Source organism: Phodopus roborovskii, unplaced genomic scaffold, assembly GCF_943737965.1.
Source record: "Phodopus roborovskii unplaced genomic scaffold, PHOROB, whole genome shotgun sequence".
Taxonomy (NCBI): Eukaryota; Metazoa; Chordata; class Mammalia; order Rodentia; family Cricetidae; genus Phodopus; species Phodopus roborovskii.
In genome coordinates, this window is record NW_026125444.1 from 20,638,177 (window position 1) to 20,660,587 (window position 22,411).

General features: G+C 47.7%; 1 protein-coding gene across 1 annotated transcript; it reads right to left on the reverse strand.

Annotated features, from left to right (window-relative positions):
• Nucleotides 1-6,301: 6,301 nt before the first annotated feature.
• Nucleotides 6,302-18,410, reverse strand: Fam180a (family with sequence similarity 180 member A). The gene is made up of 3 exons (XM_051175917.1): nucleotides 18,335-18,410; nucleotides 8,334-8,434; nucleotides 6,302-6,953 (listed from the first exon to the last, which is right to left on the reverse strand). Exons 1-3 carry the CDS (start codon nucleotides 18,408-18,410, stop codon nucleotides 6,609-6,611), a joined length of 522 nt encoding a protein of 173 aa, XP_051031874.1. The 3' UTR covers nucleotides 6,302-6,608.
• Nucleotides 18,411-22,411: the final 4,001 nt, after the last annotated feature.

The window sequence follows — 22,411 nt, forward strand, 5'->3', positions numbered from 1 at the left end:
TGGTCAGCCTCGAAGAACCATTGGAGGCTTAAAAAATAAAAACAGTTGCTTTTCTTCTTTCTGGTGACCTGTTTGGGGGCAGCTGCTGTTTTACCTGGGACCTGGCTGACTGTTGGTAGAAATCTGGTAGCCCCTTCCCTTAAAGCAAGGACCTGTGTCAGTCTGAGGCACATGTAGACCTCAGACTGGGGGGGGGGAGGGGTTGTCTCCCAGGACCTCACACCTTAACTCTGTTTAGAGTTCTTTCCTTCAAATTGGGCTCCTACTTAGGGTTTTTCTGGAGCCTGGACTTCCAAAGCAGGCGTGAAGAATCTCCAGGACATTCCTTTTTTGTTACAGGACTAAAACCTGCCCGAGGACCACCTTTAACTTTCCTGCACCAATGGAAAGCAGGCGCAGGGCAGTGGCTCCGCCCATTCCTCAAAGCCTATCAGCAAGTTGAAAAGAATGAGCCAAAGTCGCATCTGACGGCAGCCCTTGATTGGTCACAGCAGGGGCCTGCTGATTTGGCAGAACCCAGGCGGCTGTCGAAGCTTGTTTTTCCATGTCTCAAACATCCCAGGGGCTGGATGTTGGTCAGCACCCTGAGCATAATCCCACCTCCCCCAACCCCGCTGTGCTGTTTCCAAGCCTAGGACCCAGCTTTCCCGGGAGAAGCACTCGCTCACCACCCGGGGGGGGGGGTGCAAGAAAGACACACTTGGTGGCAGGAGAATATGGACACTCATTCTGCACTGAACAGTATTAAGACTTCCCCTCGGGCAAAGTCTGCTTATTGGACACTTGGGGGTTAGAAAGGTCAGAGCCAGCAGGATGAACGAGCCTGGAAGGAAGTCCCTGGCATGCATGGGACAAGAGGAGGCTCCCCTCTGTTCTGGAGAGTCCAGATGCCAGTCTGAGTGGGTGTGGCAGCCTTTCTTGATGGAAACACAGAGACAGAATGCAGGACCAATCTGTTGATTGGACAAGGCTCATCAATAGACCCGGAATTCCTCCTGCTTACAGATTTGGTCAGATGATTAGCTTCTCCTCCTCCTTCTCCTCCTTCTCCTTCTTTTTCTTTATTGTTTAGAAAGGACTTGTAGATTTGGAACAAGATGAAAAAGAGAAAGAGAAAGAAAAGACCTTAACCTCTTCTATGAGATGGTTCTTGGCCAGATCCCCTTGATCTGGGAGATTGCAGAGCAGGGGGCTTGTGAACATTCATAGGGTTTGAGAACCTTGTAACCTCTGTAGCCTAAGCCCGTTGAAGTGATCCCTGGACTAAAAGTAGAGTGCCCAGAGAAATGGCCCCACAGAACCAGTTCTCCTTGATTTTCAGGGCCAGGGAAACTACCGACAGATCTTTGAAGTCATCGAGCTATTGTATGATGTCAGATGAGATGAGTCATCTCTACCTGCATGTCAAATACAGGCTAGTTCATCTACTCCACCCTTGCGGCATTTTTGTGAAAGTTTGGAAATGCAGAATAAACAAGGCCACATGCTTGTGATGTTTTGCTTACAGAGATGAGAGGGACTGGATAATGATAAACAGCTGTAGAAATCAGCATCTGTCAAACCCAGGAGCTGCTTCAAATTCTTCCATGAGATAATGTGAGGTGACGAAGGTCCCAGTGAGCTTAGTAACGCGATTGGGCCATTTGTATTACACCATAGGTGAAGTTTGTTGAATTAAATGAAGCAAGACCAGTTGCACATGAGGACCAGCAATTCTGCTGGCCCTATCAGTTTCCACACGAAGAAAACACTTCCCAGAATATAGTGCTATGGAGTACAGCGTGGATTCCACATGAAGAAGGTATCCAAAGTAGCCAAACTCTCAAAATATTTATTTTGTACTTTTGAGACAGAGCCTCACTCTCTAGGCCAGGATGGCTTGGAACTCACCATGTAGCCCAGGCTGATCTCCAAGTCACGACAGGGATACTTCTGTAGCAGCCTCCTGAGGGCTGAGAATACAGGTGTGAACCCCCACCCCCAGCTAAAGTAGTTAAACTCTCATGAAAAGTAGAACAGTTGCCAAGATGTGGGGAGAAACGAGAAGAGAGTTGCTCAAAGGTCGCAGAGACACAGTTCATCAAGATGACACCTTTCAGAGTTTGGCAGTCACACATCAATGTGAGGGCTGCTAACCTGGCTCAGTGGCAGAGCACTTGGTCCTGGGTTTGAGCCTTGCACCCTCCTTCCACCCAACCCCCACCAAAAAAACAAAACAAAAGAAAAAAAAAAAAGACTAAGAGCACTGTGCACATGAGACTTAGGATATGTCAACACAGCTCTAATGATGTCAACACAGCTCTGATGGCAAGTTCATGTTGTGTGTCTCTCTAACCACAAAGAAAGGAGGGTATGCAATATATTAAGACAGGCTAGGAAAGTAGGGGACATTACAAAGTCACTTAGCTGGCATTATGCTTCATACTAGTTCACCTGGTGACATGCCTTTGATGGAGCGATTCCAGATGTGACTTCAGCATCAGCTGTGATAGGTTTGTCATTGTAACACCAGAGATGCAGATGGCTGTGAGCATCCCAACTGCACAGGGAGCTTCCAGACAGTGTGGAAACGATAGGCAAGTCTCCCCAGCAAATTTTACCCCGCAGAACTCTGTGAGCAAATATGATTGTCATGTGTAGGATGGGCACTAAGGAGGCAAAACAGGACGGTGTGTTTCTAACCTGTCTCCTCTGTCATTCACTGAGCCAAGTGTGGGATTATTATTTTGGGAGAGGGGTTACTTTGTGGGACATAATGTTTTATTTTATATATCAATGAAGTCAACGTTATATATGTTTTGTGTATAAAATTAGCCTGTCTCCATTCAGACTAGAGTGGTATTTAAGAAACTAGTTACTCCAGGTAAGACTTCCGCTGGAGCAGTTGGGACCCTGACCCAGCCATGTAACTGTTGACCTACCATTTGTCCTGCCTACAAGATGTGCAGGAGTGAAGGGGGCATAGGAATTATGGCAGTAGCCAACCGATGACTTGAGACCCATACCATGACACTGTCTGGAAGGCCAGGACCCAGAAGCTGGATAGCCCAGAGACCTAGGATAGAACCAAACATGACTGGCAAGAACAAAGTCGATGAAATGATTCCTAATGATATTCTGCTGTACTCATGGGTTGGTGCATAGCCCACTTGTCATCAGAGAGGCTTCATCCAGTAACTGATGGGAACGATACAGAGACCCACATCCAAACATTAGGCAGAGTTCAGACCATCCTGCTGAAGAGGGGGAGAAAGGATCATAGGAACCAGAGGGCTCAAGGATACCACAAGAAAACCCACAGAATCAACTAACCTGGGCTTATAGGAGCTCACAGAGACTGACCCTGCAACCAGAGAGATTCCATTGGACGGACCTAGTCCCTCTGCACGCATGTTACAGTTATGTAGTTTGGTCTTCTTGTGGGACTCCTAACAGTGGGAGCAGGGGCTGTCTCTAACTCTGTCACCTGCTTTTGGGGTCAGCTTCTCCTACCAGCTCACTTGTGCAGTCCAGCCTTAATAGGAGAGGAGGTACCTAGTCTTACTGAAACTTGACATGTCATGACTGGCTGATTTACAAGGGAAGCCCGCCCTTTTCTGAAGAGAAATGAGGAGGAATGGGGGGTGGGTAGTGGAGGTTAGGGGGAGGGACTGGGGGAAGAGGAGGGAGGAGAACAATGATCAAGTTGGAAATAATAAATTAACTTAATAAAATGATTAAAAAGAATCTAGTTACTTTGAAATGCAGTCTTCATTTATCTTGAAAAGGGCATGTCCTTTTTGCATTTTTTTTCAACAGCTGATTGCACATAAATTCAGGCTCTAATTTATGAATATAAAGTGCTTTTAATTTGTGTGTGTGTGTGTGTGTGTGTGTGTGTGTGTGTTGGGCGAATGAATTACCATTGATCCCAGTGTTCTCTGGAGTAGTTTCCCTCCTTATACATCTCCCCTTCGTCATAAGTTGCTGCTCTTACATCATGGTAAGCAGCCAGCCCAAAGGTGGGTCTTCCATTAGACACCTGAGTACAAGAATGGATCTGGTGTAGTCTCTGGGTGGGGGCAAAGCTGCTCTGAGGGTTTTGCTCAGCATTTAGGAACTGAGGTATTGCTGGTCCCCTGCCCACTTCACATCCAGGAAACTACAAGGTCAGCCATGAACTATGGGTTCATTTCTGCAAATCCCAAGCATGTCTGCATGCTGACCTTTGTTACAGCTGAAGCAAGCAAAGGAAAAGTATGGGGAGGGTGAGATATTGAGAGGGGAGGAGAGGGGGACATTATAAGAGGCCAGAGACACATAAAACCCCCCAAAATATTCATTGCTGGGCCCAACTATGATAGAAAAAGAGGCAAGCAGAGCGACAAACAGTCCTCGAACATGGAATGAGCAAACGAGAAATTTAGCAAAAGCAGCATCAGGGCTGGGGGATAGCTCAGTGGGTAAGAACATTTGCTGGGCAAGCGTGAAGACCTGAGTTCAAATCCCCAACGCTCTATGTGAAAATGGAGATGTAAGCAGTAAACCCAGCACTGAGGGTTGCAGATATTGGAGGATCGCTTGCACTTCTGGTAGCCAACCTAGTCTAAGTTCAGTGACAGACTTAGTCCCAAGGGAATAAAGCAGACAGTGAGAGAAGCAGGGCCTCTGACACGCACATACATACACTGCACACACACGTGACACACACACGCGACACACGCACGCGACACACACACATTCACACACACATGACACACACATTCACACACACATGACACACACATTCACACATGACACACATTCACACACGACACACATACACACACACCACGCACACATTCACACACACACATACACACACACATTCACACACACACGACACACACACATTCACACACACACACACACCACACACACACACACACCACACACACCACACACACACACAGAGCAAAAGTGAGAAAGGGTGAGGGCGAGATGGAGAAAGGCAGCGTTAGAAATGGTTTGGGTTACTGTTCTGAGCAGGAGAATTTGAAAACACCATGCTTCTTGTGAGGTACCTTTTTCCTGCACCCCCAGCCCTTCTGCAGAGAGATCATGCAGCAAGAACAAGCAGGCAAAGCCCACCTGGGAGATTTTTGGGGAAGTCCAAACTCATCATGCTTAAGAAGAGATTGTAAAATACATTTTCCAGAATATTGCCCAGCAAATGCCCTCACTCAAATATCAGACTCTCTGGAGTATAGGTCCCAGAATACAGCCCAGAAGGAGAAAGAAGCTAGATCTTTGTGCTGGGGCAGAGCCTTCCAGAACCCGTGTGCCTCACTCCCTACACAGGTCCCCACACAGGTCCTCAGCACAGGATATTAGGAAGCCTGGCTTATTTTGGGCCAGGCCACACAAGGAGGATAAGCTGCCAGGGTTAACAGTGAAAAGTGTACTTTAATGACCCGGATGTGAGGGGACAGCGGTTAACCCAGGACCCCACACAGGACGGACAGGACTTGCTTGGATCTTGTGCTTGAGCTGGAGGGGGCAGGGACTCCACAGACACAGGGCCCTCCCTGTAGAGCCTCATGGTTACTCGATGACTGCAGTCATTTCATGAGTAGAAAAAAGCCCGAGAGTTGTCTGCCTCCTTTATTAGACTGTCCTAAATGATTTAGATATCAAGCAAGGGTGGGAGACATCGCATACATACCATTTAAATATCAACCAGTAATTACTTAATATAAATAACGGATATCAAACCAGCAGTTTGAAAGTGAAATGTTCAGCATTTGAAAGTAAACCGTAAATCATCTGAAAGCGATTTTTATCAGGAGCACCAAAATCTCTGACAATACTATAGCATTTTAGGACAGACAAGCATGGCGGTGCCTCTTTCATGTGCTTTAGCTTGGCTTCCATGTTCAAATGACAGGGTGTGGATGGATTGCTAGCACTTCCATGGCCCTTCCTAGTTCTTCTCTCTCAGAGTAACTTCAGAAAAGATGAGTCAAGTCATTTCATCCCCACATTAATTCCCTTTCTTTCTTTCTTTCTTTCTTTCTTTCTTTCTTTCTTTCTTTCTTTCTTTTTTTGACTTATTTTTCTCCACGGCTTTGAGGAAAATAACGTATATCTTTCTTGGCTAACAGTATATTTATTTCTGCCTTTCTAATATTGATCATAGAACCTGCCAGAAAATGTTCATTCAACACATGCCTCTTAGAACCAAAGGAATCTGTTCACCATCTTCCTGCCATGCCCAGACTCCACCCTCAGTCCATACTCTTGTGTGTTTAAGTGTGTGTGTGTGTGTGTGTGTGTGTGTGTGTGTGTGTGTGTGTAAGTATATCTTAGACTTCTGCTCATTACCAGGTAGACCAGTTGGCCTCTGGACATATCTTGAAAACCCAATCCAGCCCTTTCTTTTTGCTTAGGTAACATTTTATCATAGTTCAGAGATGTATGTCAGAAAACAACAAGAAATGAAGGAGTTTTGGGGATGACTCATTTATCTTTGCTATTCTATGCGGGCAGTACATATTTTCTTCTTGGTCCCTGTAAGCAGAGTAGAGAATGAATGCTCTGGAAGACTGTGTGCTTGTCCCTGCTTCATGGTCTTGGCATGGGCCAATCTCTCAGGAAGACACTCTAGGGCCTGAGGACCGCATCAAGTCATGTCTCAGGGCCTGAAAAAGGCTAATGAGGGACTGGGCCCAGATGTCCTTCTGATGCCCTTCAGACAAGGCTGTTCTGTAGGCCGAATAAGCCAGGGTCAGTGCCGTCCTTTCAAAGTCTTCTTTCTTGAGGATTCCAGGGTAGTTGGCCAGGCTGGTGCTCAGTCTGCGGATATCTGGGATGCGCTTGGGGATTATATTATTGCAGATTGAATGGAAGTTCAAAGCCTTCCTCAGTGAAGCTAGCTCCTCATCCTTGATGGAGATCTTCAGGTCTGGGCTGATCTCGATTTCAGCCAGCAAGAGCTGTGGAGAAAGATGGGATAAGGAAAAACACAAAGCCAAGTATTGTTGAGGACAGAGTAAGCGTCACTATCCACATGTAAGGAGGCAGGCAGCCATACATAGAGCTTAGACTCTGAGGGACTGGGCCCCAGCCCTGATCTTCCTCATTGACATCTCTGAGCCTCACCTTTCTTTTCTGTAAAACGATCTGATACAGTATCTACTCCATTTGGGAAAGCATGAGGATCATACAAGACAAATATGGGCACATGTGACATGGTGTCTGGTGTCGTCAGCTACAATGTCATCAGTTAGTTAATTATGCCATCTTCTCTTTTCCCTCTCACCCACCAAAGACCTTCTGAAGTATAAACTGACCATCACAGATAAAACTGTAACAAGAAGTTGGGAATTTCAAGACTTCAGAGGGTTGTGCTGGGGGCATTGGGATACAGAGATGTCCTATCTCACTGGCTTGCAAGAATAGGGGCGATGTCTATCATCCTCATCCCTGCCCTGTTCCATGAGGAATCGAGTAAATACTCCAAGAATGGAAAGACTCCACATCTTAAGTGTCTTCCTGTCCCTCTGCTCTCCTCTGCCTTCTACAACACTATTGTTTTTCTGGACCATTGATTTGTGACTCCCATTTTCTGAGGCTTGGTAGAGGCTGTGCATGGCAGTTTGCTGGCCAGGACAGCGTTTGAAATCTCCTCCCTGGATTCACTGTGCCCTAGGTGTCAAAGCCAGAAGGGACTTTTGGGTATCACACTTTAACTCCACATAGCAGTTAAGACTCAGGCTCAGAAACTCTTGGCAAACAGACAGATGCTCAGACTTTGAGGTTAAAGCTTCTAGCACTGACCTGAACCAAGTGATCTCAAGAAACTAGCCTGATGGTTCAGAGGAGTGCATTCTCAGGCAAGCAGGTGTAAGCAGAAGGAAGCCTGTCTGGTGGTACAGGCTTCTAGAAACTTGGGTGGAGTTAGTGGGGAAGCCAGACCCCATCTCTATAACAGGCAAAGCCTCAGAGACATGACAATGCCTGGGTCCCAGTGTGGCTTTGCCAGGACACTACTGATGAGTGATGTCTGAAGATTTTGCTTGGGACCTTCCACTCCATGCCTGTGTGTGGTAGTGGCCCCTATGGGACAAATCCCACCTTTCCTTATGCCTGGACAGAACTGCCATTTCTGTCAGGACACATGGGAACGATGAGGTGGTCCCAGGAATCCCTACTTTGGCATAGGTCAGATTTCATCACCTCCAGCAATGAGTCTAGGCTATTTCCTGCTACAGCGAGACCATTCAAATCCATGGGCCCAGGCAGACCACTCCTCAGAAAAAGAGAGAAGGTGCTATCATTGGGTGGCTTAGATCGATGGCTTTCCCTCTGCTTACCTCATAGAGGAGTTCCACATCCTCCAGGGAGGTCTGCAGGACCGGATTCAATGGCAATGACAAGGACCTCTTTGGCCGGTGGGCTGTAGGGAACAATGCAGCTGGAAGAGGCAAGACAGTGATTTTTGGGATTGGCACATGCATTGGCCACCTCTTGAGACATAACCTCGTGGGAAGCACTCAAGCGCATCTTGAAAGCGGGTGGACATAGGAGAGGGGAGGCGACAGGCTCTCTCTCTTCATGTGTCTGGGAGAGCTCCCAGGCATGTCAGGCTATCAAAAGCATCCAAAAAACCTGGGAAACATTTATCAGCCTGGGCTACGTTTGTACTGTGAAATTTAGGGTAAAACAAAGCAGACGAGGCAAAATGGAAAAACAAAACAAAACAAACAAACACACAAAAACAAGCAAATAAGAGTTCCCTAACCCCACAAGGGAGTCCCTAAAGCCTTTGCCTGACACACTGCACACCCGAGTGCTTAAAGCAATTAGTGTCTAAGCGCTGCGTTGGGGCCTTGTGAGCAGAGACTTCGGCTAAGCCAGACATCTGAGGTAGAAATGCCAAGGGTCTTCACCCAGAAGACAAAGGAAAGGAAGCATGCTGCCGGGAGAACCTTGACACTGGGCTGCACGGGGCCAGGGGGCTGAGCTCCAGCAAGGGCTGGCTTATCTAACAGTGCGTTTCTGGCACAGGCAAGGCCAGGGACACATTTGGAAGCTGAGGGGAGATGGGTGGGTTCCTGGTGGGATGCACGAGTGAAGGAAAAAGCAGGACACTGTTGTCACAGACGACTATGGGAAACCACAGTTTTTCAGGACTGGGTCAAACAGCCCCTGCCACCTGCTCAGCCCCTTCATGCAGCAGACACCAGTCACACATGACTGACAAAAGGATTGTGACCTTTAGGAAACCAGAGACTGTGTGGGTGGCCCTCTGAAATTGTGCAGCTATACTCTCACAGCCATCGATGGTCACTCTGCTGCATGGTGGCGGTGTCCCCGAGCCATGGGTGTCAGATTGTGTTCTGCTAAATTTGCTAAAGAGGGCAGGAGCATTGTAAAGAGCTCCAGAATGATGTCAATCAGAAATGATAAAAGATGCTCTCCTGAAACTGCCTTTGAAATCTCCTGCTCCCCACATAAATTTAGTGGCTGAATGCAGCTTTGCTGAGGTGGCCTTAGCCCGTTTGCGGCCGTTGTCACAAGTCCCTCAGGCCTGGGGTGGACGTAGTTTTGTCCTTCTATGCGCCTGTTGCTTGGAAGTAGCAAGGGAGGGGCCCAGCAGGATTTGTGTTCTTGAAACTTGGATATCTGGGATAGATCAAGGAGTGAGCTGTTTCTGTGTTTGTGTGTGCACGTGTGTGTACACATATGTGTGATGGTGGACTTGCTTGTACGGTCGTGAGGTGGAGACCAGAGGCTGACATCCAGATATCTCACTCCTTCACCTGGGGCTTCTGTTTTAGCTAGATGGGCTGGTCAGGGAGCCACAGGGACCCACTGTCCTCATACCACAGCTCTGGCTTTGCCATGCCTGGCTTTTACGTGGGTGCTGAGAATTTGAACTCAGGTCCTCCTGCTTGCACAACAAACACCTTACCCCTGACCATCTTCCCTCTGTCCTTTTTCTGAGCCTTTCTTTTATACCTGTGTGAAAAGATGGACTGACTCAAGCTAGGATCTGAGAGAAACTTCACTCCTAACTCCCCCAGAACATCTTTGTTTTTTTTTTTTTAATTTAGTTTTTGAGAATTTCATATGAGCACCTTATATACATTAGCACCTCTTACCCTCCTCTGTCCAACTCTTCCTATGTTCTTCTTGACTCCTTCTCAAACTCATGGTCTCTTATTCTTTAATTATAAGTTTTATATGTATATATGCATGTGACACACACACACATACACACACACACATACACACACATACATATCTGTAAAGACAAGCTGCTGGGTTCATTAGTGTTGTTCATAAGTTGTAGGGTTGACCTCCTGGGGTCTGCTAACCTCCTGAGTGTGGGGCCTCATCCCTAGAGAAGGCCGATTCTCCCTCTCCCCCCAACCATCAATTGCGTGTAGCTCTTCTTCTGCTGGTGTGGCCTTGTGAGGCTTCCCCCACCCATGTTGACATGTCAGTGGTGTTATTATTTTTTTTAACAAAGGCCTTGTTGATTTTATTAAAAAGAATTTACTTTTATTTCGTGTGCATTGGTGTTTTGCCTGCACATTTGTTTGTGTGAGGATGCCAGATTCCTTGGAACTGGAGTTACAGTCAGTTATGAGCTGCTATGTGGGTGCTGGGAATTGAACCTGGGTCCTCTGGAAGAGCTGCCAGTGCTCTTAACCGCACAGCCATCTCTCCAGCCCCTGTGTTGTCATTTTTAAGGTCATATTTAGGCAACCATATTGTTGGGGTTTCCTGGGTGCAGTTTCCCTATCACATAAAAAAGACTGTGTCTTGCGGCAGGTATCCTGTCTTGGTTCTCTGGCTCTTAGAACCGTTCCATCCCCTCTTCTGAGATGTCCCTTGAGCCTTAGGTGAAGGGGTTGGGATATATATGTATGTATGTATGTATGTATGTATGTATGTATGTATGTATGTATGTATATATGTATGTATGCTACTGTACGTTTAGCTCCTTGTTCACTGTGAGCCATCCATGAACTGTGTGGCAGCATTAGCTTGTCAAGGACGTGATCCTGGACCACTATCAGACTTTGCATCCTCCTCCCACCAGAGGGAAGAGAGACAAGGGAGAGAATTTGGGAACAGCAAAGAGTGCTAGAGAATGTCCCCGTATCCGCTGGACCACTGGGTCTCAGACAAAAGGATTGCTGGAGGGCTTTGCTCACACTCACAGACTTTGTGTATATTTTGTGGGGTGTAAACCTGGCCTACTTGCTTGCTTGCTTTTCTCCCTAGTATTATACACCCAGAGCAGGCACTGAGCATCTCTCTGGGGTGTGAATATCCTCATGGTCTCTGTGTTCTTGTTTCAGGGACACCTGGGATTCACTGGTCTTCTGGCTTGTAAGTCTGCAGGACAGGCTGGCCTTGGGGATGAGGGCAGGCATTGTCCCCTTCTTGACAGGCAAATGAGTATCTGTACCTATCCGTACAGAACATATGATTCACCAGCCATGATCATGCCTGGTGGATCAAGCTACTTTAGAAACTGGATCCAGAAATTCGTGATTCATGTGTCACAGCAAGTCCTGTCCGTGTCTTCTGCTGAGACACATGGTTGAACTTCGAACAGAAGCTTTTAAAGCATGGCACTCATATATTTACAATAACCCTGGAGTATTCACTGTGTACCTGCCACCAGGCTGTGTTTTTCCATGCATCCACAGAGAAGTAAGTCTCCACTTCCCATTTTAGAGATGAAGTTGTGTAGAAGTTAAGGGCCTTGCCCTGGACCACCCAATTGGCTTGAGATAGGACAGAGAGCATGATAACCATCCTGCAGGCTCCAAAGCCCGACCTCACAGATACAGGTAGACAGCGAACACTCTTTCGCTCCATGACTGGTTGGTCTTCATTTCTCAAGAATCATGGGAGATATGTGTTTGATATACAATATGCCCTTAAATGAATCACACATGTGTGCAGGTCAGGAGACAAGTTTTGGGAGTCAATTCTCTCTCTCCATCATGTGGGTCCCAGGGATGGAACTCAGGTCATGAGGCTCAGTAGCAAGCACCTTCACCCATGGAACTGTCTCTCAACTCATGCCGTCTTGTCATGGGCACACCTGCCCGTGTTTGGAGGAAATGTTACCTCTTCAAGTAGCTGTATTTTAAAGCCTCAGTCATCCCCTCACATAGACCCTTAACTGCTGTCCACACTCTCTCAGAAAACTTCTTCCCACCTTCAGCTCCTCTCTCATGCCAGTCACCTGCTACGGGTACACACACACACACACACACACACACACACACACACACACACACAAGCACATGCACACACATGAACACACACACAGGCACACGTGCACGCATGCATGCATGCATGCATGCACACATGCACAGGCACATGCACACACATGAACATACATGCACAAGCACACACACATGCACGCACGCACACACACGCATGCACACATGCACAAACACACACGCATGAACTCACACACACAAGCACACATACATGCACTCGAGAGCACACACACATGAACACACACACACACACACCACTTTCTATGGTCTTGAGAGCCACATTCTCCATGCGTACATGAAGCCTCTATGAAGATGCAGATCTAGCGATTCAAGCTTTTCTTTCCTCCACCATTCACTTTCTCCTCTGCACTGGATCTTATCGGGATCCGTAAACACATGGCTGTGTCTTCCATGTGTTTCTACCTTCCCCTTGACATGGGTATGCATTCTTCTCCCCTGCCTGCTTGCAAAGTTATACGCTGATCTCAGCCTTGTGTTTTCAGCCTTCTCCTGGCCACGCTGAGTGCTGGACTGATGTTGCAACTTTTAGGTTTCCAGGCTTTCCTCCTGGAGCTTCCTTTGGGGATTTGTAATTGCTCTTTTCCCTTAACTCCAGCTTGGGACTAATGTCCTGTTTTCCACTTACATCCCTCCAGTCCCAACCCATGCATACACTCCCAGCCACACACTCTCTCTCACATGCACTCTCCACACACCGTCACAGGGTTTCTATTGCTGTGAAGAGACACCGTGACCACAGCAACTATTTCTTTTAATTTTATTTATTTATTTAGTTTTTGAGACAGGATGTCTCTGTGTAGCTTTGGAGCACATTCTAGAACTTGATTTGTAGACCAGGCTGGCCTTGAACTCACAGAGATCCCACCTGCCTCTGCCTCCCAAGTGCTGGGATTAAAGCAATGTACCGTAACTACCCGGCGACCACAATAGCTCTTACATAAGAAAACATTTAATTAGGGCTGGCTTACAGTTCAGAGGTTTAGTCCATTGTCATCATATTGGGAAGGATGGCAGACAGACATGGTGCTGGAGAAGGAGCTGAGAATTCTACATCCAGGTCATCAGGCAGCAGGAAGACATAGGCCAACCTTGAGCTTCTGAGACCTCAGAGCCCACCCCCTATCAACACACTTTCTCCAGCAAAGCTACACCTACACCAACAAGGCCACATCATCCAATAGTGCCGATCTCTATGAGCCTACAGGGCCATTATTATTCAACTACCACATGCACACTCACACATGCTCACACATGTGTACTCACACACATCTCCTGCAGCATCCCCAGCCTTTCCCTGTTCCCTCAGTGGCTCAGCCGCCATCTTTAGCTTTCTCTTTCTTTAACATCCCATATCATCAAATTTTGGTGATGGTCCTTTCCAGATTCATCAGGATGCTTGCCTACATCTTGCCACATCCCAGCAGCCTACTGGTCTTCTAACCCTGAGCATCTCCGCTAATGATGCCTTTAGCTCAGCCCCCCTGGTTTCATCCTTAATCTGTTCTGAGCAGTAAGTCTGGAAACAAGGGCCTGCAGATGTCACTCCACCCCAGAGCCATCTCTGGTTTTACTTCTTCCAGAGGACAAGCAAAAACCTTCACACAGCACCAAGTGCTCCAACATCAGAGATCCCCCCCCCCAATGGGGCCTTCTCTGATTCTCATATTTAAAACTATAAGCGCTTGCACACACTCTAACCTCTGTCCTTACTTTATTGCTAACAAATCCAGCAAGTCATGTTTTCTTTATTCAGGCTGCCAGCTCCGTGACGGAATGGAACCTGTCTGTGTTGTTTATCATTGTATTCCTGGTAGTTAGCGTTGTGCCCATCACTGTTTGTTTACTGGGTAAATGATACCATAGAGGCTCACTTTGCACTCTGCCACTGAGCTGGTTCTTTTCAGACTGCTTTACAAAATCTTCCTCTTGTTCCTGCCTCAACAAGATGATGGGACAGACTTAGTTGACTTCCTAGGGGAGGCCTTACCCTCTCAGATGGGAGGTGGGGTTGGGGGAGACAGGGGGGGTGGGGAGCAGGAGGAGAGGAGGGAAGGGGAACTGGGATTGAAATGTGAAAATTAAATTAATTTAAAAAGAGACAAAAACAAACAAACAAATAAAAGTAAAACCAAACAAAACCCTTCCTCTTTGCAAGAGAGTGACTCTACCATCATCTGGAGTTTCGGGTCTGGTCTTAGCTAAGAAGGGTTGGCTTTGGTCTGCACACTCTTATCTCTTCTTTGGAGTCCCTGCTCCAGCTCAGAAGCAACAGCTTTGCATTTGTCTTTGTTTAAGGCAGTTGCTATCTCCCCACGCTTTATCCTGTGTGGACTTTGTGACATAAGAGTTCAGCCAGAAGGCGCCTGAGGAGGAAGCTGGCTCAAGTCACAGTCTGACCTCTGACTTGTCATGCTCCTGGTTCAGGAATCTCGCTGCCTTCCTGCTGTCCTTCCTGGAGCACTCCCTTGAAGTCCATTCAGCCGTGCACAGCACTTGCACCAAAGAACCTGTTAGAAAGGCTTCAGGCTGCAGACCACACTGAGCCAAAGAACAGCCCCGCTGTGAATGAATCCCTGAAGAAACTCTGGGTGTGGGAGGGAAATGCCCTTGCTTATGAAAGGTCTTCTGCCAGACTCTGATGTCGCTCACTTTGGCTCCTGGGCCAGCCTTTTGGAAAGCTGGTGCTGTTTGGATCATACTCTCTGTGCCAGGTCCTCACGGGACAGTGTTAGAGGAGCTATGTTGACTAAAAAGCTCCACAACAGGGGGATTAAATGATGCCAAATGAGCGGGGTTAGCAGGGCTGATCTCAGGTGGACATGGGTCACATCCACTCGGCCCTCTAGCAGGGTGATTTGGGCGTGTCCCTTCTTGCCTGACTCTCTACTTTTCTTGCCTACAAATGGTTATCTGCATGGAGGCTAGGGGACACTTGCGTGACAGCGGTAACTCTTGCTGGCCATTGCCCTTCCCTGGCAGAGCATCCAGGAGCAAGGACACACATCTGAAAGTGAGATTCCACTAGCCCTCAGGGTTAGCTTCTTTACCTCACTGCTTCCCAAATAAACAATTTAGGGGGTGGTATGACGGCTGAGGTACCGTGTCTGCCATTGAGCCTGACACCTTGAGTGGATGGAGAGAACTGGTTCCCACAGGCTGTCCTCTGACCTCTGCAAGTACAAGGTGGTACACATACACATGGATATGTATGTATGTATGTATGTATGTATGTATGTATGTATGTATGTATACATATGTAAATCAATGTAAGGAAATAGAAATAAATTATATGCATCTACTAACAATATGGCTCTGCTTATTGGTTATTATTATTATTATTTAGCTTTTTAAAGTCAGGCAAGTCTTCTCCCTTCAAATATTGCTCTGAGATGCTAGGATGTGGGCCGTGTGTGTAGGTCAGTGTCCTCGGGCTGGCCCTGCTAACCACAGTAGCCACAGGCGTGTCATTGGGATTTCATCATGCTGGGAGGGTGGGGATGGCCACCCTGGATCTTGCTGTGGAGTTTCCTATGCTGGGGGGAGCCCTGGAGAGCACTTCTTAGGGAGAGGGTGGGAGAAGGGGGGAGAGGTGTCCTGACGGTGGGTGGACTCCTTTTGGGTTTCTTTCTATTTAGAGGAGTCGGGTTTGCGGAATGTGGGGGGAAGATGGAGGTAGACAGCCTTATTCCCTCAAACTCATTTTAGGGAATTCATTGAAAGCAGGGTGGAGTAAGATAAGATAGAAGGGACAATACCTGTGAGAAACCCTTATTCCTTTTAGTGTGTGTGTGTGTGTGTATATGTGTGTGTGTGTATGTGTGTGTGTGTGTGTGTGTGTGTGTGTGTGTCTGTGTGTGTGGACAGCCTTGAGAATGTCACCCTCAGGAGCTGCCCATCTTCCTTGAGACAGAATATGTCTCATTGGCCTGGAGCTCACCATTGGCCTAGGCTGGTGGGCGGTGAACTCCGGGATTCTTCTACCTCAGCCTCCGCAGTGCAGTACGCTAGGATTACAATCACAGACAGCCACACCCAGCATTTCTATACAGATTCTGGGGTCACTCAGAGCCTCATGCTTGCATGGGAAAGCTCTATTAACTGAGCCCACCTGAAAGTCACAAGAATTGTGTTCTTTGGCAAAAAATGTTTAAGACAAAGGAAAAATAAAAAACAGATACACAGAAGAGTTTTGATGAAACTTGGAAGGACTCCATATCATCTGTTGCCTCTGAACACAGCCTTAAAAACCATAAATTTAGCCCTTCACATAATAATGGCCTCTTGGTCATTTGTGTTGGCCTTGATCCTTCCTAGAACCCGAGGGCTGTTGGGAAAGCCTTCCCCAAAGAGCCTCAGGTGTGGCTATCAAACCTCTGTTGAGAGCCTCAACCTTTTAATTAATGAATAATTTTAAGTGATATAGCCACTGACATTTATATAGTGTTTCATCATTTTCAAAGCATTATCTTTGAATATGGCCTTCAAAGTTTTGCAGCTGTTAAGACGCTACCTGCTAAGAACAGCCAGGGAAACTAGGAGTCTTCCAGAGATGGAGCAGCTGGCTCGTTAGAGGCAGAGCTGAACTCTCCTAGTCCAGCTCCCGAAGCAGCTGCCATGTTTATCAGCCTTGTCACATGTCCAGTCGTCTCTTGGCTTCCAGACAGTCTATGCCTTCAGAAGAGTATATGCCGTTGTCTCCTCTGAATAGGCAAATTAATTTGTGCTCCTGGTGTGACCAGAGTAAGTGACAGAATCCAATTCTAAGATCTCTCTGCTTTCCACCCCCAAGTGTGACTGTGCACACGATGAACAGGTGTGTGTGTGTGTGTGTGTGTGTTTGTATATGTGTGTATTATATGTGTGTATGTCTGTGTATGTGTGTATGTATGTATATGTGTGTATGTCTGTGTATGTGTGTGTATGTATGTATGTGTGTGTGAGAGAGAAAAGTCTGTTATTTACATCTCAGCAACACTCACTCCCTAGCTCTATTCAGAGGCATGGCTAGTCCTTAATAATCAGGGTTAGTCACAAGGATTACAACATAAAAGATAGGTGCCTTTGCCTCCTCTCTGCCATGCAGAGCTGCAGCACAGGCCACTCTTTCCTTCCCTGACATTGTCTCTGAGAAGGAGGGGCACATCCATGTCACCATGCCAATCCTCACGCCAGTTGGGGTCTCTATAAAGAGCTTGTGGATTGACTTGAGGAACACGGTTTTTCCAGATCTTTCTGAGACTGTGAACTCAGCTGACTTGAGGCAGTGGAAAGATTTCCCTTCAGGCTGGCATGGGGTGGGAAGCACTCACTTCCTGATGGCGATAAGCTAGCTGACTTGATAGGCTCCCATCACCTGCCAAGCACAGTCAGCGCCAGGGCACAGAGTGGAGTGGAGGTGCCACCCTGGACATCCCGAGGGGAGGGAGGGGACATCAGCAGGAAAGGAAAGCGTTTTGCACATGATGGGTTGATGGAAGAGGCAGGCAGGCAGGAGCTAAACACACTGGACGGATGCCCACACACCTTCTTTTATTCTTACAGCAGCTCTACCTGGCTGCAAAAACTCATCCACAGCAGTGTGGAAGCCTCATTCTTGGCCAGTGTAGCCAAGCATCTCTGTTTAGTCCCTCAGGTAGCAGCTGCCTGCATCCCAGTGGCCACCCTTGCGTCACACAGAACTTGACTGTCTCCCAGGGGTCCAAGCAGTCCCCGCATGGATCTGCACAGACACTGTCCCCATTCTCTGAAGCAGTCAAGAGCATTCCAGCTCCCCAGCAGGGGCAATCCTACGGGTTCTCAACCTGCCCTGCGTCGGGCTCCCAAATCATCTGCTTTGATGTTTTTCCAGGGTCAGTTTCCCATCACCTTTTACCAAAAAGGAGCATGCCAGCAAGCAGAGAGCACTGGCAAAGTTGGTTTACAAAGCAGCAACAGGGCTTCTTCTGATCCTCCCCCCAACCCCTGACACCACTCCTCAGCCACAATCCTATTCTGGAAAGATGAATGAGCGGCAGAGAAACACGTGAATAGAAACAACTCACCCCTGTTCCATCTGCGGGACTCGGTAGCCTGGGTGCTGGAGAACAGCGACAGCAGCATCAGGACCTTCCAGAGCATCTTCCAGAAGGGAGGAAAACTGACCTTCTATCCCTGTGAGACCCTGGGAGCTACAGGTGGGCCCTGAGTTCTTTTCTGTGGGATAACGGAGTTCTCACTGCTTTTTTTTTTTTTTTTTCTAGAAGGGCAGCAAGGGCCCCTCCCTGGCTCCACAGGGTGGAGGCGGATGCTGCCTCCTGGGTGGGACAGAAGTTGGTACCTCTCCTAACCTAAGTCTCTCTGGGATTGGGGGACTGGGCTTCCACACAGAGGCTCTGTTTTTAAGCACATCTGGAGTGACTCACGGGGCATGTGATCTCTCTGGCAGTGGGCTGGATAAATATAATTTTTGTACTTGAGTTCCATGTGTTGGATGCGCCCACTGGAATTTTTCTTTAACAAACAGACCAGCGGAACTTGTTAGAGAGCCCGGCGAGAAGTTGGCTGTCCATCCCTCCACCACCACCCCAGCCCCCCCCACCCCGCCCAGTACTATTTCAGAGCCAGGACTGAGGGCTGGAAGAAGAGCTGGGAGGTTGCCTGGCAGACAGCAGGACTGGTGGAGCTCAGAGTTGCCTGTAGGACAGCGTGGTCATTGTAGTGCTGGGGTGGAGTGTCTGTGCTAGGCTTCCCTGGGGCTAGACTTGTGGATCTTGGGGTCTGGCACCTTTCCTAGGTTCTGGGTAGGTGGGGAGCTGGCAGATTGTGAGGAGCATAAATGGACAGGTGCCATGGAAAATAGGTCTTGCTTTACGAGCCTCCACAGTTGATAACACAGGAGGCTAAGGAAGGATGAGTGCCCGTTTCACACCCATGACGCGTGTGTTAGGTGCTTTCCATAGCTATGACAAAAATACCCAAGGCTAGATAATTAGTAAAGAAAAGAAGTCCATTTAGCTTATTCCTTTGGAGGGCCAAGAGCATTACACTGGCTTCTACATAGTTCTGGTTAGGATCTGATGGCAGAAGACACCCCAGTGGGGAATGGAAGACATTTCATGGTGATCCAGGAGCCAGAGGGCTTCAGGGTCAGGCTTTGTCTGTTTTGCACAAACCTTTCAAGGTAACTAACCAGGCTCCCCAAAGAGCTACATTAATCCATTCCAAGGGCAATGCCCCAATGACGTAGTTACTTTACATCAAGCCTTCCCTCCATCTTGAAGGTTCTACTATATTGTAACCCCATTACACTGGGGACCAAGCTTATAACATGACCCTTGGGGCCACTGAACCTCTCTGTGTTGTACCCAGATCAGGGACCAAGTCACTTCTCTCAAAACAGGAGCGCTTTTCCCATGGCCATTTAAAAAGTATTGGGGATTTTGCTCAGCGCTCAGCAGACAAAGGGCTTGCCATGAAAGCATGAAGCCTGAGTTTAACATGTCCCCCCAAAACTCACGAAGTAAACAGGAACAGCAGTGCAGGTTTATAACCTCAGTGCTGTGGAGGCAGGGACAGGAGATGCCCAGGGCTCACTCACCAGCCAGTCTACCTGAATTGGTGAGCTCCAGGCTTGATATCTCAACGAATAAGGCTGACAGTGATTGAGGAAGATAGCTAACATTGATCGCACATGTATGTACATGTGCATGCTCACTTGCCCCCCAAACATGTACAGGCTCACCAACATGGGAGTACTGTTGTAGACATGCCTTAATGATGTCTTTAATTACATACCATTTCTCCACCTTCTCTGACCTCCCGAGGAGAATACCAAAGCTTGAAGAACTGTGAAGGATCTTCTACCTCAGGCTTTCTAGCCTGTGGAGATAGTGACCAGGATAAGTGGGCGGCCAGAGAGGACACCATGAGCTCTCCCTTACTTCTTCTAGAGCTACACAGTGAATGCCACTGATGTCACTAAGATGAATAATGGCCCCCAGGTGTTTAGTGTGTTTGGGGTTCCATGCCAGACTCAGTGCTTGCAACAGGAGATGAGATCAGTCTGGGGCAGCACTCCTCATAGACATCCGAGTCACAGATGTCATTACAAACTCCATCAGCCCCTCTAAAGACAAAGAAACAGGGGTAGTTAAATCTAATTCCACTTATTTAATGTACCAAAGTATCATTTCCGCATATAATCAATATAGCATTAACAAGGCATATCACACACACACACACACACACAACAAAAATCTCTGAAATGTCTTACATGTGTCTCACATCACATACTTCAATTTCAATTTACCAAACTGAAGTCCTTTGCAGTGTGAAGTGGCTGGCGACTGCCGTATCAGACAGTGTAGAGCTGGAAGCCAGGCCAGGGTCTCAGGCCAGGCTGTTTGCTCCTGTTACACTGCCAGTCACAGTGAGATTTCCAGGGATTGTTCTTAGGAATTGATGAACTAATGTATGTAAGCGCCGAGACCAAAGCCTGCTACGGGCTAAGCATTCAGTGCATAGGTACCATGTACCCCTGAAGACAGGCTCAGACGGGTCGAGGAATCTGCTTAGGATCACCTGTTGGAGAGCTGGGGTTTCAGCCTGAGCCATAGGATTCTGCTTGCAAAATTAATCCTCTAGCCTGTCTCACAGCCTTTTGTTTTGAGAACCCTTAAGTGGTATGATTGGTAAGCCAGCTCTCAGGTAGTGGGAAAAAGCCCTAATTTGCTTGCCTATTTCTTGGTGAAAATACTCCCACCAAGGCTGACCCGAAGTTACCAAATGGTTTAAAAAGCAGCATGCAAGGTTCTGAAACACTAACAGTGGGCTCTTGGGTACCTTGTGCGAGCTAGCCCATCACATGATTGCATCTCAAGAAGTTAATCCTCCTGGCTCTGATACTTGCTGGCTTCTGGTCCCCTGATTTCTCATAGAACTTTGTTTTGTAAATCTGCAAACATCCCTGGATGTTTTCTGCCCTGCTCTGAGGCTGGGCCACCTTAGGTCTTGCTATTCTCTTGCTGTCACTCTCTAGGCCCTTCACCTTCCACCCCTTGCCTCCTAATACCCTGACCCATCTGGCAGACAAAAGGCAAGCGAGGCTGGTGTAGTGATCGTCAGAAGTCACCCACCTGGACACAGAGAGGCATGGCCAAGGCGAGGATGAACAGGCCCATTCAGTCTGTAGGAAAAGTGTCGAATGAGCGAGCAGATGAATATAAGGAGAGACTCACAGGTTTGGAACAGCGAGTATGCCTGTGCCAGCTTCCAGCCTTCCCTTTTGGCTTGGAACCCGGAGCCTGAGTCTACTCAACCCTCCCTCTTTGTCTACACAGCCAGCACCTTTGGTCTGGATTCTATTTTAAACCCGTAAGTGAGGTAACCTGGTATGACAATAGGAACACAGCCGAAGTTACAAAGCACCAGACTTCAAATTCAGAAGAGTCATCCAGCCTCAAGCACTTCCGGCATCAATGACTCAGTGACACGTAGGCTTGTGCCAAGCCGTGCCAGAATGTCGTCCCGCAATGTCCACGTGTGAAGAATATTCCCTGCCAGGTGCATTTGTCCTTTGGATAATTCATCTCCCGTGTCTGTGAGGCTGGAGTACCTAGCTGTTGCTGGAAGCTCTGCTTGCCAGAGCAGTGTGTCCGTGGAGGAAGCGGTAGGCTCACCAATGGCTGGGCTTGCTGAATACTTTGGACCAGATCTGCCAGCTTTGTGGGGGCTCACACAATGCACTCTGGGATCTGTTCTTTATGCTCCAAACTGTAAAGAAGAATCTCTCGGTTCCATAAAAAAGTACAAGCTCCTGTTCCCCAAACAATTGTGACTTAGAAAGCAAGAAATATAATTTAGAAAACAAACAACAAGAAAACCCTAAGCAATCAAAACCCTTTGTAGTCATAATCCAATTTGGCAAGATCAGCAGATGTTAAGTGTGAGCAAATGTGAAACTATCATTGTGCTAATTCACTAAGATGTTGGGGTTTGTTGTAGCAGCTAGCCTACACTGACTAACTGACTGTCTCCCTTCCTTTCTTCCTTTGCGTGTGTGCGTGCATGTGTGAGTATGTGTGTGTGTATGTGTGTCTAGTCAGCGAGGTGAGAGGTGGGGGTGGGGTGATTCCAGAAGG